At 43.0% G+C, this 17,948-nt stretch overlaps 1 protein-coding gene across 3 annotated transcripts in view; it reads right to left on the reverse strand.

Annotated features, from left to right (window-relative positions):
- Positions 1-1,271: 1,271 nt before the first annotated feature.
- ARPP21 (cAMP-regulated phosphoprotein, 21kDa) overlaps positions 1,272-17,948 on the reverse strand; it is a 138,885-nt gene continuing 122,208 nt past the window's right edge. For 2 of the 3 annotated variants that reach the window (XM_006890606.1, XM_006890608.1), the window contains 2 exons: positions 3,356-3,504; positions 1,272-2,072 (listed from right to left, as the gene is read on the reverse strand). In XM_006890606.1, coding sequence (XP_006890668.1) covers positions 1,815-2,072; positions 3,356-3,504 — 407 coding nt within the window. In that variant the 3' untranslated portion in view covers positions 1,272-1,814. The remainder of the gene's footprint in view (positions 2,073-3,355; positions 3,505-17,948) is intronic. The other variant, XM_006890607.1, reaches the window with a different exon arrangement.

Consider the following 17,948-nt stretch of genomic DNA (forward strand, 5'->3'; position numbering starts at 1 on the left):
ACCTGATACAGGCCATGGTCTTTGCAATCACTTGCTATGCATCAGAAAGCTGAACAATGACTAGGGATGATGGAAGGAGAGTTGATGCCTTTGAAACGTGTTGTTGAAGAGTATTGAATGTACCTTGGACTGCTAGGAGAACAAACAGGTTCATCCTAGAGAGGGTTAAACCAGGCTGCTCCTTGGAGGCAAGAATTCTGCAGCTTCATTTGACATACTTTGGACATGTTGCCAGGAGGGACCAGTCCTTGGAGAGGGACATCATGCTTGGGAGGGTGGAGGGACAGCACAGGAGAGGAAGACCCTCTATGAGGTGGATTGATTCAGTGACTGGGGTAATGAGGGTAAGTGTGTTGGAGACAGTGAGATTGACACAGAATAGAGCAGGGTTTAGGCGTGTTTTACAGAGGGTTGCTATGAGTTAGTTGCAGGCAATTCAGCACCTAACAACAACAAGAACAATGGAATGAGTGCAATTAGATTGTGCCTCTTCTATATTCTGTCTGAAGAACAATACCTTGTTTTCCAAATCCGTGGCTAACCTGAAGGGAGGTGTGAAAGGGTTTTGGATTTAAGGCTGTTGTTCCCAGCAGCACTTAGCTTTTCCTTGACAGTGACGAGCCATCAAATTGATTTTCAATGCTAGCAAACCATGTGACAGAAGAGAATCATCCCACAGGGTTCATTCTACCCACCACACACAGCAAAAGTTAACGGAACCAAAACGTGAAAAGAACTGCCAACCAACATTCCCCAGGATAAGTGCTCAAGGAATATTTAAGTGTTCAAGGATGGATATTTAATTGTTGATGTCCATTATGTGAATTTTGACTCATAAATGAGCCCATATATCAATGTAGAAACGGCCCTGTCGGACTAGCCAGGTTATAATCTTCCTGGGAGCAGATTTTCAGGTCTCTTCTCCTGTGGAGCCCCTGGGTGAGTTCAAGGTTTTCAGCTGGCAACCGAGAGCTTAGCCATTGCTCTAGCAAAGCTACTTGGATGATGGTGGCATGCATTTCATTGTCCTAAAATTCAAAGCAAAGTATAGATTTGAAAATTGTGAGCCCAAGGACTGGATGGAGTGAAGGGGTCTTGTGTCTTGGGCCCTTGTACTGGTATGAATGGAAACTGCAGCTGGTGATGTGTTTCTCCGCTTAACGCCCCCACGTGACATCAGTTCACTTACACATATTTGGAAGAGCTTTTCTATGCAGTATTTCTCAGAGAGCGTTCACAGCAACACAGAACAAACACATACTTGAAGAGAGTGAACCACACGGGTGCTAAAAAATGACCTTCCTCCATAAGGTCAAATAATTTTATTTTAATTAAGCACTACAATACAGTATATATCCATTAAAAAAAGAAAACTCTATAGTGTATATAAATTAGTCTTTCCATTCATCAACTCTTCTTTTCCTGTTACAGCTTTGGTACATTGTGATTTCGGTATAGAATTTTTTTTTCTTTTAAATACTTTTAGCATCACAAACTCAACACAAAGTACAAAACTAATCCAAATTAGGGATCTTGTAGTCTACACAGTGGTATTCCGTGGTAGGAAAAAATCTTACCTTGATGAATTCATGTCACTAGCTAAGCTAGAAAGGCATACCTAGCAGACATGACAGAAATATGCACCATTAACCAGCTAACGTGTGGAGTAGTCTTTGTTTATTTTTACAGAATACCAGCAGCAACCATTTGATTGTTAAGAGAATACTTGAGTTCTCAGCCAGCTTTCTCGTGTGGCTCCTCTTCCCTTGAAGGCCGTGATCCACGTCCAGAGGAACGCACGGCAGCCGGAGCTCTCAGAATTTGACCTGCCACGCGGGACTGCTCACACTCACACAGTTTGTCCTGCAGCTGGCTGACATCACGGGGACCGTGCTGGAGGGGCAGTTGGGGCCATTCAGCCGCAGGCTGTTCTGGGGGCTTGGCGGGGTGATGTTACAGTACACGGGCATTCCCGAGGCTGGGAGCGAGCCTTGCCCTGCCTGGGTAGGTAGCATGATTGGCTGTTGGTATGACTGCTGGGACAGCCCTTGAGAACCCTGGGTCATTGGCACCTGCAGGAGAGTAGAAGAGAGAAGGCTGAATGAAGAGGCCAGGTCAAGTGTTACCAGGACCCAAGTATTGCTAAGAACAACTGCAGGCTTTCAAGTGAGATCTACCGATCGTCCCCCATGCCGTCTATCAACAGCTTCACACCGGAAGTCCCTTTACCTCTCTCATCGCCTCACTGCTTTGGATAATGCTAAGTATTACTCAACTCAAACTCGACTTACTGCCTTCAAGAGGGAGCCACCTCGTAGCTGACCCATCAGGCGATGAGTCTCCTGCCAGGAGATGGCCTATTTTTTTCTCTCCCAAGGAGCAGCTGGTGGATTCAAATCACCTGCCTTTGGGTTGATAGTGCAACTCCTTACTCACAGTACCATTAAAAGGATGGTGGAGATATGCCAGGTGCCAGGTTCGATGCCTGGGCTGCAGAAGCTCTTCGAAAGGTGTTAGCTACCTTCCGCCCTGTCTCTCTATGCCCTCCAGGGTCTACAGTCTGGATGTCCCTGTCTGTTTTTCTCTCAGTTTAGCAAGTCCTGATTTCATTCTGCTTTTATGCAAACAAATAGGCCTGTAGCCTTTCCTAGGAACAAGCTCTTTTCTCCCAGGTTTCCAGCAACATCCATTTTCATCTGTGACTTTATCATACACCTAATTTGGAGATTGAGATAGAAACTGATAAAATGTGAATAAGGATAGAATAGGGTCTAATAAAGCCTAGGACAGATTTGTTAAGGCCAGAAGTATCTGGCACAACTAAACTGAATTTAGTTTTAGTGACAAAAAGCATTTCAATACTTCTTCCACTTCTAGGATGAAAAATAATCACCAAATGGTACCTAACACTTTCTAAACACTCACTTTCAGTTCTGTGTGGAAAATGCTGTTGTTTGGCCCCATAAAGGCTCTTTAAAAGAAATCTGAGATGCCACTTAAACTATGTTAGAGCTGAAAATGATGGAGAAAATGTACCCTTGAACTAGAATTTCTCATGAATGCTCTTTATCAACCAGAAAAATATCACCAGAATATCCCAAGGTCTTCATGGGTAGAGGATCAGAGTAAAGAAATATCTTCCACTAATAAAACGTACATACGGAAAGAACTTAGCCGGGCAGTTAAAGGTCACAGGAGCCATAGAGGCAAACTTCTCCCATCTTCTAGAATAATCTTGATTTAAAGCCAACCCCCCATAGTGGCTACACTGAGCCCTCACTCCCCAGCCCTGCAGACAAACCCATACGCTCAACTTTGGCAAACACTGCTTTCCAACCCACCACTCTCCCAGCACCTGATAAGAAGACATGGTTGGGTAGGGCACCATGACGCTTTGCACCGGAGTTCCTTGTTGGTTGCTCATCACGCTCTGGCTCTGAGGTGGCGGCTGCACTCCCAGGAGGCCTTGGAACCCCTGCTGACCTGACAAAACTGCCTGGTAGCCTGGGAAGAAGAAAAAGGACCCTCTGAACTGGCTGTGCCAGGACAACCTAAATGATGCCATGTGGCGCTAAGAGCACTAGTTCCTTCAGCCATCATCACCTTGGTGTCAGGGATCGTCTATCATGTGTTTATTTCCTACTAAGGCATTTACTTTTAAGAGTAGGCAAGGAGGATCCAACAGTCCTTGACATTCCCACTGCCCTGCAGAATCATCCAGTAAGAACGTTGTGACATTGGTCAACACCCAGTCCACACTGCCAGAAACTTCTGTTGGTAGCATTTACTTGCTTTAATGTAAACTTTACTGTGTGGCCTTTGACTTGGTTTTGATTATAGTCAGAGAAGTCACAGATTACATTTATTTTTTAAAAAATCAGATGTCATTGACTAATATCCTTGGTCTCTAACCTTTCTGCATTATCCCATTTTACAAAGAGACCATCAAGCAGGTTGCTGATGTTGGGTGTTTTGTATTTTTTCTAACATCTTAATGAACAAAATGAGCTACTGTGCTGAGTGGACCACTGTCTATTGCCTGAAATGAAAAACCACAGCAAAGAAAAATTCATCTTTTCACCAAACATTCCTAAGAGACCATTATGGTAAAACACTCTAAAAAGTGACTTGGTACATCTAATAGATATTACAGAGCCCACACTTTACAAAAATAATGTTCATGTCCTTCTGTGATGGTCAGTTGGTTGGATTAATTTCCTTGACTCTTTTAAAATGTATCAGGGTTCATTTAATGGACTTATTTTTATTCTACACAGCAAGTGTTGTGAAATAGAATCTTTTTTATTCTACTAGTTTATTTACAAAATTCTAATACAAATTCGAACAAATTCTTTCAATTTCCCTCACCCCCCCATCAAATTGTACAACCCAATGATTAATTCCCCTCCACACACACACTATGCACATCCACATTCCTCTGCTTCCAGCCTCTCCCACCCCTCCTGGATCCTTATACTCATTCTACAGTAACGGTCTTATACAATATTTATCCTTGTGGGACTGAGTTAGTTCACTCAGCGTAATGCTCTCCAGTCACTCCAAAGTTAGGTAATAATTTGCAAAGTTATTACTATTGTGTGCTGCATAGTATTCCATTGTGTGAATATACCATAATTTCTCAATTTGTGGTTGGACATTTGGGCTGTTTCCATGTTCTTGTGATAATGAATAATGCTGCTATGAAGACTGGTGAACAAATCTCAGTTTGTGCTTCAGTTCTCCTATTCTCAGGGTATAAGTAGTAATATTATGAACTATTCTTGCATATCTTTAGAAGAAAATTATGATTTAGTCTACAGTGACATGGCAGTAAAGATGTGAAATAGATTTACTTAATGCTATAAAAGAATTTGCAGAGTTCATATTATTAACCACACATTGTTGTTAGGTGCTGTTCAGTAGAGGACGACTCATAGCGACCCTATGAACAGCAGGCCTGAAGCCTACTCTATCCCGTGCCATCTTCACACTTCCTGACACACAAGAGCCCATTGCAGCTGTCTCCATGTCAATCCACCTGGTTGAGGGCCTTCCTCTCCTTTGCCAACCCCCCACCCTTCCCATCATCATGTCCCTCTCCAAGGAATAGCCCCTCCCAGCAACATGCCTGAAGTATGTGAGGCGAAGCCTCATCGTTCTTGCCCCTAAAGAGCACTCCAGCTGCACCCTCTCCAAAATTTTATTTATTTGTTCTTTTGGAACGAAAACACACTTATTCCCTAAGAATAAGTGGAACTGCCTTACTACCACTCTGATAGAGAAGGATTCTTCTAAAACATAGATTTTTCCAAATGCAGATGCTGGCTAAATTTTGGAACTGAATTCACTGTGGTCAGATCAGAACTGCCACAGAGCTGGCCTTCCAGGGAGTCACAGAGCCTGTAAGTCACACTGGAAGAGACTGTCCATGTTCTGGTGGATTTGCACCATCAGAAAGGCCTCAGCCGTTGGGTCAGCAGTGCACTTGCTATGGGCTATACCACTAGTGTTCGCCAACCAGATCTTTTAAATGTCAAAAGGAAAAGAAAAACCTAATTACTGTGTATCATTAATAAATCATCTGCATTTTAAATGAATGTGAGGGGATTGCCTTGAAATGAAGAACAACATTATAAATAATCCTTATAGAAGACATTAATTTGCTTTCATTTCTGTCCATAAATCCTTATATCATGTCAGATATAGTGGAGGAAACACACAACTCCAAGTTGGTTCCTTCCAGTCTGACCTGCTGAGAACTTAGATTTCTACCCCAGACATACAGTTTAGCACAATCTCTTTACACGATTCTTATATATAATGTATGCATCTGTACTTGGGGACCTGTAAGAATCACTTGCAGATCTTATAAAACTGTAAACTCTGATTCAGCATATTTGGAGTCGAAATACAAATTCTCAGCAGGGGGAATGAACTGAGAGAGGCTTTTCAAAGACTATGAAGGAAAACCGCTTACAAACAAATAGTTATTGAGTTAGGGAACGAGCTGACTTCATGAAGCAAAACCCCCGAAAAGCTAAGGTGGGGTGAAGTTCAAGTCGGGAGGACTAGCCCGTGTTTGAAGTGGTTGTGTAGAGCAAAGGTGTAATTTAAGGTTGCCCTTTGATGAAGGAGCCCTGGTGATGCAATGTGGTGCATGTTGGCTGATAACTGAGAGGCTGGCAGTTGGCGTCCATAGCTGCTCTGGGAAGAGAAATTGCCAGTGTCTCCCCTTCGAAGACAGATGGTGGGTCACTATGAGTTGGAATCAACTTGGGGACTGTGGGTTTGGTTTTGACCTTGATGTATCCAGGTTGCATGCATGTGTATATGTGCTTTTTTTTTGTATGTGTGCTTTTTAATGTTTACATTACTCTTGTTACCCCCTTAATTGTTTTAGCTTGTTGTATTGTTGTTGCTAAGTGCCATTGAGTCTGAGTCGTAGGCAACTCATGTGATCCTAAGAACAAAAGTCCTCAACACTTTGGTGACTTTTATCCTTTCTCTAGGTTCACAGGGTTTCCGGAGGCAAGCTATTATAGAATTGGATGCCACTCCTGCTTCCAAGCTTGTTTTTAATCAGGGACCTCCACCAAACACTGTCCACCGCGGGTGACCATTATCGCATATCAGGGTCACAGTGTTTAGCTTCACAGCAACCATGAGTTACCTTTGGCCAAAAACAATTTAAACCAGGCTTGAGGGCCACAGATTAAAATCACCCACCTTTGGCTTGGTAGCATCACTTTCTATCCACCAGGTCCACAGAGCTCTCTCTATGTTGTTATTGTTAAGTCCCATTGAGTCGTAGAGACTCATAGTGACCCTATGAACTAACATTGATGAATTCTATTGCTATTGAACTATTTAAACATTAGCCCAAGCTAATTCTAATAAAATTTCTGTTTCCTGAATAGTTAAACACATAAGAAAATAGCCTGGAATGATTTTAGAAGACTTAGGACCAAGACTTACTGATTTATGAGCAAATGATGGAAGATTTCCTTACCTCTGAGTTCTCTATCAAAGGGCAGGCAATGTGGACTCTAAGTCCATGCAGTAGAATATATAATGCAGGCATGTTTCTGAATAAAGTTTGAAAGCCCATGTTTAAAATGAAAGCCATGTCTTAAAAATTGGCTCATGTTGGATCATTTGGGAAAAGGCCAGCTGGCTTCTCTGAATCTTCTACAGAATACAAACAGCTACCTTGTAAACAGGAAGAGAGCAGAGGGGCACAGAGGGAAAGAACGGAAGGGGAGGGAGCCTTGGGTCCCCAAAGATTACTGATGCATTTGCTTATTTGGGCCTCCCCCCCATCCTTTCCACAGACTCATCTTGTTCAAAAAAAGAAATTGCAGTGGCCTCCGAGAGATTCATTTATTGCACCAGCCTCCAACCAAACCTGGGAAGAAGGGAAAATAAGTCTTATGATAATAGAGCTGTTAAGACAAGCAGAGGACAAATGGCCTTGGTGGGAGGAGGACGGAAAGTCGAGGGGAAGCAAAGAGTCAGGAGGCTGGAAGACTCCATCTAATAAAGGCTAGGAGAGCGCGATCCATCTTTGCTGAGGGCCCAGGCGCAGCCGCACTGCAGGGCCTCCTTTCCCCAGCCTCCTCTTTGCTATGATTTGTGATCTTTAATATTCAGTTATGCATAGCAATGGGCTATCAGTTCTGAAGCCGGGTCCCCACTGTCAACACACTCAAGGCAAATAAGAATTGATGTGGGGAGCAAACCCTCTCAAAGTGGTAACTTCAGTGCAGAGAGACGCCCTATGTATACTCAGGAATCCCATTCATTTCTCAGTTCTCCCCCCAGGCCAGATATTCACACCTGGAATGGTTTAATTGGAGGCTAACTCATTTCTTTAAGTAAGGATATCACAGGAGGTGGCAGAATGGTCCTGAAGACGGGACTGTCAGTGTGGGAATCAGAGCTCAGGTCCAGGAACAAACACAGAAAAGAGACAGCAGTGACCCGAGAGTGACCCAGATGTGTCTGCCGTGCACACAAACACCCAAGGCGGTTTTAGCAGCACTGATGGAAGCCTGCTTATCTTGTCTATTCAAATGAGAAATGTGTTCCATTTTGTCAATTCCTAGCTGTGAAATGATCATTTGCTCATATTTATTGAGGATTAGCAAGGCAGAATGTATCTTACAAACCAAGAATCAGCAACACTTACCTGCCCTGCAGGCTTGCTGGGGAGAGGATAATGACATTAGCTATTTTTATTTCTTTTTTTAGTCAAGATTGATTGAATTTTAAAAATCACTTGTGTCATTTATTTTCTGACAGTAAGAACACATTGGGAATGGACAAATGCCTCCTAGAAAGTAAAGAACGCAGTTGGCTGGCATTGAGGCATTATAAGATTTAGAATATCTGAGTCTTATAAATCGGAAAATTAAATAGAATTTCCACTAACATGCAACAATTATTGAACAATACGTATGGTCTGAGGTCAAATTATTTATATTCAGGCAAAACAGCATTCATCTTAATGCTTGGCAATTAGGCAAATTGAGAATGTGAATGGATTAGGGATTATACGTTGCAATTTTTATTGATTATAGATTGGTGCGACTAAGATCAGCATGACTTAGATTGCTAAGAGACTACTGTGTTCAGATCAATAATTTGGCAATAAGTGAAAAGATAGAGGAAGCAGTAAATGGTATTTTCTTTGTTTTTGTGATCACCGGAGTCGTGGTTAGGAATGAGATCAGAGATGGGAAAGAGAAGAGTCAAGAGACCAAATGACTACAGAGCACATTTCCCAAGAATTTTCCAAGCTCTCAGAGCCTCTCTGACCCCTCCCCTGAGCATAATTCGCATGCCATCTGGATGAAATCGTATATCCTCATTTGGTAGAATATCTTCTCAAGTGGTGAGAATAAGCAATCTGCCTAATATAAAACTCTCCTTATCTCGAATGAGTCAAGATACAACAATTTCTCAGTATTTCTGAGCTGCTTGAATGAGAATTCAAACCCAACTCTGCGTGCCGCCGCCTTTGACCCATAATAGCTCGGTGAGTTCTTGACAGTAGCCCGGAAAGAACTGCTGTTGTCACTTGCCAGCGAGTCAATTCCTACTCTTGGTGAACCACGTCATCAGAGTTCAACTGCACCTTTTCAATGGCTTTGACCTTTCAGACGTAGGTTCTAGACTTTCCTCTCAAGTCCTTTTTATCCAGTAGTCAAGCACTTAACTGTGTGCATCACCCAGGCAGCCAGCAACGAATGGGAACAGAAAAGCTTACTCCATTGAACCAAGAACGACCTCTCCCTTTGATAAACTGCCTTTGTTTGTGCATTTCTCCACTGTCCAACATCTGCCTGGCTCTGCTGTATTTTCTTCCTGACTCCTCGAAGAGCTCCAGTTATAAAGGAGGTTTGTGGATTGACGACATATTCCAAGCCAAGCAGTGGACTCAGTGTGTCATCATTATAATCCCATTAAACTCTTTTCTAGAAGAGAAAGCTGTCGCTTCTGGCCATATAGTGACTTGTCAGGGTTGCCCAGATAGTGTGAGAAAAACTAGACTTAGGTGGTGGTTGTTTTTAGATAGAATCTGTTTAAATGTCTTTAAACAACTAAAATTAAATAAAATATAAAATGAAAATATAGTACTCTGAGCCCTGAAGATGGAAGTAAGGTCCATGAATCAAGGATTGAAAGGAATTTATATATATATTTCCCATCCCTTCAAAAAAATGACTCAACAGAGTAGAAATTATTGAACAATATAATTACTATCACATGCAAGTAAACTCTTTCTACTTAAAAATGGTTGGAAAAGCGTATTCACAGGAAACTGCCAGGATTAAAGCTGTATTTAGAAGAGGTGGTGGTACAAAGGATATCATTGTTAATGTCAGACAGACCTTGGTTGAAAGCATACAATACCAGAAAGATGTGTACTTGTGTTTTATTGACTATGCAAAGGGATTTGAGTGTGTGGAGTACAACAAATTATGGATAACGCTGAGAAGAAAGGGGTTCTCAGAACATGTAATTGTGTTCATGGGAAATCAATGCATAGACCAAGAAGCAGCTGTTCAAAAAGAGTAAGGGAACACAACATGGCCCCAAATCGAGCAACGTGTGCATCAAGGTTGTGTCTTTTCTCACTACCTATTCAATCCATATACTGAGCAAATCATTTAAGAAACTGTTTAAGAAGAAGAATGTAGCATCAGTATCTGAAGAAACCTGCCGATGACACAATCTTGCTTTCAGAAAGTGAAGAAGACTTTAAGCACTTACTGCTGGAGATCAAAGACTACAGCCTTCAATATAAATTACATCTCAACTTAAAAAAAACCACAAACAAACAAAAATCCTCACCCGAAGACCAATAAGCAACATTGTATAGATGGAGAGGAATGTCACTTATTTGTGTCCACAGTCAACAGTCATCACAGCAGCAGTTAAGAAATCCAGGATCTCTCTAAAGGCTTAAAGAGAAAGGAAGTCAACTTAATGACTAAGGTGTGCCTTATCCACGCCATGGTTTGTCAATTGCTTCCTAAACATCTCAAAGTTGGATAGTGATTACAGAAGACCAAAGAAAAGTCAAGGCCCTTGGATTGTGCCGGAGAAGTATTTGTTGATGTTCAGGGAGCTCTGGTGACAGAACAGTAAAAACAAACAAGTCTGCCTTGGGAAAGTTACAATCAGCATGTCCTCTTTAGAGGCAAGAACGGTGAAACTTCCTCTCACATTCACTGAACCTGTGAGGAGGGGCAAATTCTTGGAAAAAGACATCACGCTGAGAAAGATGAAGACTCAGAGGGAGCGAGGCAGATTCTCAACAAGACAGACTGACACCATGACTAGAACATCAGAGATCACAAGGACGGCACAGAATAGGGCAAAGATCTCTTATTCACAGGATTAACCAGGTCCTGTTCTGTTCTTCAATGCGATGCCCTTACACATAGCTCAAAACAATTCTGGACAGTTAACAAAGAAAGTGCAAGTAATTGCCTCCCCTCACCTGCCCCTTTGCTGTTGAAGCCTTCGATGACATCTTTCAGTCTTTGAGGCTAATGTCAGCCTTCGCCCTGTTTACCAGCAGGCTCCATCTCCTTGCCCCTTCCCTCCCTCACCATTTATTATTTAGGGGTTTTAATTCCTTGGGAAGGTGGCACAGCGTGACCTGTGTGGGGGTCTGTGCAGGAATGGAGATAATGCAGTCTGAGTCGCGCTGGGGACCATTCCACCTTGATGAATCTGAGGGAGGCTGTGACAGGTCCGAGGTGGAGCCATGCTTCCTGAGACAGTAGTTTTCCTTCGTCCTCGCTCCTCTTCTCATTAGCTTTCCTACTGCACCGAGTGTAATTCTTAAAAGCCTCTTTACTGTCCCCCGAGACCATCCGTGCATGGGTCATTTTCTAATGGCAGTACACAACAGATGAACTATCCTATTACCGCGAGCTCGGGGGCCTCTTCACTGCAATTAGACCAGCCTGATCCATGTTATTGCCGCTACAAAGCTGATTTTCTTTCCTTTTCTCTCTCTCTCTCTTTTTTTTTCTTAAAAAAAAAATCAGGGCAAACATGAGAGACATTGCTAAATGACTAGAGGAATGGCTCATGCACGGAATTTCAATGAATGCCTCAGAGGAAAGCCAGCATTGAATTCCATTTTAAATGGAAGAGGCTGTCATATTATTGAAGTAATTCTCTGAACTTTGCTGGCCTAGAGTGCTGTGCTGACAGCCGGAGAGCTTCAACAATCCAGGCAGAGAGCGAACTGCATGAAAGGCTCCTGGACGTTTTCCTTCCTTAATGAGGCTAGATGGCCGAGAAGGAAGCTTTCTTGAGTCTTCCCCACAGGTGTTAATTGTGCATGTATCTTAAGCCAGGTTAGGAGATACTGCCCTGTTGCTGCATTTGATAACTTCCCCCAGACAGAATGTGGGACAGTGATGGAGACTGGCCTCATGGGAATACGCCCCCTGGTGGATAGTTTCATTGGTTAATTGCTGTTGACAAGCAGGCCGGTTAAAAGCAGGATAATGATGAGGTCAAAAGCCATTCCATCAGATGTTCTGCTGTGTCTATAACCTTACCACAACAGGGAGGGGAGAATACGAGTAGCTCCCCAGCACTGCGATCAAATTGCTGTCACTCCCTGGTGGCTACAAGCTGTGCATGTTGCTGGGTACTGTTGGGTTGGAGCTCACCCAAAGCTAACCCTCCTGCAAGGTTTTCAGAGGTGCTAAATCACATTGAAGCTCTGTGTGATTCATATGAGAGCTCTGGTGGCCTAGTGTTGAGGAGCTGCGCTCCAATCCCAAAGGCACAAGGTTTGAATCCACCTGGTGTTCTGCGGGCAAAGGATGGACACTCTAATTCTGGTGTGATTTACTGTGTCTGAAAACCTACTAGAGGGTGAACTATGTATCAGTTCCGACAACAACGACAATGGCAACAACAACACACCACACGGGAGGCGATTGCTCATCTTTCTCCCGTAGAGCAGCTGCCAGATCTGAACTTCACATCTTTGCATTGGTATCTCAATTCCTTATCGCTAACTAGGTCTAGCCCTGGTCAATTACCTTAAAATCAATGGGATGATGATAGAGTTTATCTAACAAATCCATGGGTCAGGCAGCCAGAGTTGCTCTTAAAGACCATTTTTTAAGAGCTGGGGAGGGGTTGGGAAGAGGATCCAGAGGGAGCTCACAGGTGTAATAATTTTAATTATTGATCTGAGCAAATGATATATGGAAAGGAAAATGAGAAGTGACAGGGAAATTAGGAGAAGACCAGAAAATAGTGTGAAGACAGAAAAGGTGGGGCGGGGGAGGGGGCGGTGTGTGTTTCAAGAAGGAAAAATGTGGCAACAAATTGAGCTGCTAGAATTTCTAACAAGAAGACCAAAGTAGACCTTCTGTGCACACACGCCCCCTCCTTCCAACCAGAAACGTGATATTTCCACTGAGAGGGAAACAGATGGAAAGGGAAGGCAAAGGAAGGAGAAAAGTCTACTTTTGAGCTTGGAAAGAGTGTCTAGTGGAAGGAGGACAGAAGCATTCAGCATAATGAAAAATAAAAGAAGGAACGAATTGATCATAAAGATAACAGGGGGCTAGAGAATTGATAGGCTTTTGGAGTTTAGCTTTTGCTGTTTTGATATGAGGGAGGTCTGCTGGTGTAGGTGCTTAACTGAGGAAGAAATGAAAGGGGATGGGATTAAAAAATAGGAGAACAAGAGAAGGCATGGTCTTGGCATGCTTCACAGTACAGTGAGCATCAGAGAATGTGTTAGTCCAAAAGAAAGGGAACCTGTGGAACAGAGAATCTGCATTTCCTAATTTCATGGCCTTCAGGTGGCTCCTATCTATTATCAGATCACCTCTATACTGTTAACTGTTGTTGTGGTTGTCGTTAGGTGCCCTCAAGTCAGTTCTGACCCACAGTGACCATAAGTACAACAGAACACACACTGCTCATTCCAGTTTCACTCATTATTGATGACCTAACTTAAAGAACTCAGCAGTAACGTGCATTGGCTTCCACCCTCACCTCTCCTGCTGCCCGGCAACTTGGTTAAAGACACAAGACATTTCAGAAAGCTCATTAGGATGCACACTTAAATAGTATAACTTAATTAAGGGACGTCAGCAGGAGCTACTCAATATAACTTCTGGCAAGAAGCCGAATAATAGAGGTCGTCATTTATTTTTTTAGCAAAACAAGTGAAAAAGTTTTATCAAGGTAATGCAACAGACCCATGGCTGGTGAAAGATAGAGATAGGCCTTGTAAAAATGTTGAAAGGAGGAGAAACAGCCCTGGCGAGTCAGGGGTGAAACCAGACCTTTTGACTCACTTTTAGCAGAAATAGAGAGTGATCTTCAGGTGGGCACTGGTCTTATTGGTTCAAGATCCTCATTTATTTTGTAAACATTGTTAGGGTCCCTGATCCACTTGTATTTGCAATAACCCAAGGAAGTCTTAGGGATGAATGAGTGAAACATGGTCCTAGAATCTCTCCATATGACAAATACTACACTATCTACTAGCATGTTGTTGTTGTTAAGTGCCGTCGAGTCAACTCACAGAGAACCTATGAATGAAAGACCCGAACACTTGTTTAACTTTTATCATTTCTCTAAGTTGATAGAGTTTCCAGAGCCAAGTTTTTCTGGAAGTGGATGCCACTCCTGCTTCCAAGCTTGTTTTAATCGGGGAGCTCCACCAAACACTGCTCACCCTGGGTAACCATTATTACATTTGACACATAAGTGTCACAGTGTTCAGATTCACAGCAACCACGAGCTACCTCTGTACAGCAAATAGACAGACCAGTGCTGTGCCACTTAAAAGAATGTTTGACAATTAAAACCAGGCCTGAGGGCCACAGATTAAAATCGCCCACCTTTGGCTTGGTCTGACTTAGATGACGTGAATACACTGAGGACTAGGATACTGAGATTATGTCAATACACTGGGTACTAGGGTACTGAGATGATGTGGATATGCTAGATACTGAGGTACTGGGATGATGCGGATACAGTGGGTCCAGCAGAGCCTAGCAAAGAAATGCCTCACATTCTAGCTTGACTTCTACCCTAAGCCACGGGAAAATGGGTACACACACATCTTTCCAGTGAGCTTCACAGGCTGACCTCTCAGAACTGCAGGTTCCTACTATGTGCCACTCAATCCACTGTCACCATCTTGCTTCTGTCACCACTTGCCTGCCTCCCCCAAGAGCTGAAACTCTCTTTGACCCAAGTTCAATATTTCTCAACCTCAGCCTGACTGGGAATAAAAAGCCAGAAGACATCTTAAAACACAGACTTGAGGGCCTCTACCTCCAGACTTTTCTGAGTTAGTGGAGCAGCTCTGCTGAGGCGGTGGTGAACAGACCGGAAGGCCACACAATGGGAAGAGGTTGTGGTGTTTGCTTCCTGAAAGATCACTGCCTTGTAAACCCTGTGGGGTATTTCTACGCCATCCTGTGACTTAGAGTCGACTGGATGGTGATGATAGGTTGAGGTCTGAGAATGCGCATCTCTGGCTAGTTCCCAAGTGATGACGAAGTTGATTCAGGGATCATTCTTTGAAAATCATTGCTAGGTGTTGGCTCTTAGTCAACATTTCTGCCTTGAATTCCTATTGTTTGACCCGCTCGGTGACTCAGTGGCTCAGTGCCATTCCCCTCAAAAGACAGGTGCTAGGATACGGCAACTCTCAGACCATGGGAGATTATGCCTTGTCTCTCACTTCATTTTCCTCATCTATAAAATAGTAGTCTTTCTCCTGGGTTGCTGATAGGATAGGCAATGATGTCTCTTAGATATTGCAGTGATGGATATATATGTTCTTCCAGTTCTCTGCACTCTCCACCTTGAATTATTCTATTACTTATTCAGGTCTGAGTTAGATTACAATCCTCTTAGAAAAAGAAAGCCTATTTTTGGCATTCTTTTTTCTCTAACGGCCCTTTATTCTACCTTCAGCTACCCAAGCACATGTATTGATGATGACGGTGAAGAAGCTGCCCTATGTTGCTTGGCCCACATGTATCTTTTAATGGTATATAATAGAAAATAAACAGACAAACACAAGTCTGATGGAAAAGAATGGATGAGGAATGTACTCAGAGCAGAGAGAGCCCAAAGCCCTCCAAATGCGGGAGGAGTGGCAGAAAGGAAGTGATTTATCATCATCACAGGAGAATAAAGAAAAATGGGGCTTGACAACTGCTTTTTGTTATCCCCATTGCTGCTGGCAAAAGAACTTGTATCTGGCAGAAAATCAAAAGGGCAGGGTATAGTTTTCTAATTCCATAGCTCATTGGTGGGACAGGGGCAGAGATGGGTCCAAACAGAAAAAAAGAGGAGAACATTTAAGAGGGGCTGAAGGAAAGAGTGAAGTGAGGTGGAGGGGAAAATGCATCCTGAAAGTGTTTTTGCCATTATCAACCTAGCTGGGATTATTATGGGTTGAATGGTGTCCCTTCCCCTATTCCCCTGACACCCTTCTCTCTCTCTCTCTCTTTCTCTCTCTCTTTCTTTCTCTCCCCCCCTTCTCCTCTCTCCCCCTTCTTTCCTCCCTTCCCCCCCTCTCTCTCACACACAGAAAGAGGGAGCAAGCTAGGTTGAAGATACCTATTTGGAAGTGGGATCTTTGAAGATGTCTTCAGTTTAAGTTAATGTGTGAGAACGCTGTACAGTGGATTAGTATAGAACACACTAACACAAATCAACACTAGCCAGCACTGTCCTTTCCTCAATCACAGTAACAACAGCATTCACTGTGCATTAATTACAACACTCCCGGGCTTCGTGGACATGGTATTCTCATTTATAGAGAATGACAACAAAAAGTGCAAGGAGTTGAGTAGATGATTGACGCTTGGAATGTGCCAGAATGAAGGCTTAGGTTTACATGTACAAGCGACTGACTTCTCCCACTCCCTCAAGTTCCCACAGGCAAAGAATGCAGCTCAACAGCGGTACTAAAGGTGGCCCTGGTGGCTTAGCGCATATCATCTGGAGCTGCTAACTGAAAATCAGTGGTTTGGACCCACAAGCCACTACAGGGTAGAAAGATGAGCAGTCTCTCCTCACATGTAAAAGCTCACCAGCAGTGAGTATGATTATTTTTGTTTGTTTGAGGCAAGTTAAACAACCTCCAAGTAGGAGTAAAGCACCAATCTCTTATGGGTTTCTCCCCTGATGATGTTAGGTGCCTTCAAGTCAAAAAGTTAGAGTGACACCAGGAAGAACAGAGCTGTACCCTGCCCTATCATGTACCATCCTCACCATCTCTGATAGGCCCCAGCCTATTATTACAGCAATTGTGCCAATCCATCCATTGCATTTGTGCCTTTAAAAAAATTTTTATTATTTTTTGTGTGTGTACCGTCAAATCAGATCTGACTGGTACAGGAGGAGATTGTCCCTCCTTCTCCAGCACAGCATCTGGTGGATTTGAATTGCATACCTCTGGTATTGCAGTACAGCTTCTTGCCACTAGACCACCAGAGCTCCCTACATTTGTGCCTTCAAAACTCTCTTATAAATGTACAGAAGTGATGTTAATTATAGAACAGAGTTCAGGTCTTTTGTGCAAAGCTTACTCTGAGTTGTATTTGACTTGACACTTAACCACTGATAAATGAGACTAGTGCTATTTTATCTGGAGAAACATTCTTCCACTTTTCATGTCACTCTTTGTCAATGTGCTATATGAGGTAACCTGGGTTTGCTGTGATGCTGAACCTTATGCCATGGGGATATCAAATACCAGAATGGTTTCCCATTGCGGACAGTGTTTGGTGGAGCTCCCAGTTGTAAAACAGGTTGGGAAGCAGGAGTGGCATCCACTTCCTAAACCACATGCCTCTGGAAACTCTATGAACTTGGAGAAACAACGATAGCTATGGAAAGGCTTTAGATCTCTTGTTCATATAGTCGCTATAAGTCGACCTCAACCAGACTGCGATCAACAACAACAACAACAACATTAGCAAAACACATATGGAAACCACAGGGCAAAGGAATCTGTGGAGCCAGAAGAAAAAGATGGAAAAGGGTGATGGAAAACGGAGGAGAGACAAAACAGGGAATAACCAGTACGTCTCCTTTCAAAGATTATGAGGAGTGCATTGACAGGTCAGGGAGAACTTCCCAAGCTACAGTGCTGTCTCTTGACTTTACATATTTTTCCCCCTCTAGAAATTATCCTTTTAACACCTGATAACATGTCAGACTATGCACTTAGCATGGCTGCTTCAGCAATTAAGTAAATGTTAACTCTCAAATTTATATGTGTCATTAGCTATTAGGGTGGAATATTTGACTCCTTGCCCTAATGCTTGCGTTTCCATTTTGAGAAAATGGTAACCTTTGTAGGGAATTGATTATAACGTAGGATGTACCATTACTATTCAAATATCCTGTATGACCAGAAA

This window comes from Elephantulus edwardii, unplaced genomic scaffold (genome assembly GCF_000299155.1).
Source record: "Elephantulus edwardii isolate Elephantulus edwardi_28Jun2011 unplaced genomic scaffold, EleEdw1.0 scaffold00091, whole genome shotgun sequence".
NCBI classification, from domain to species: Eukaryota; Metazoa; Chordata; class Mammalia; order Macroscelidea; family Macroscelididae; genus Elephantulus; species Elephantulus edwardii.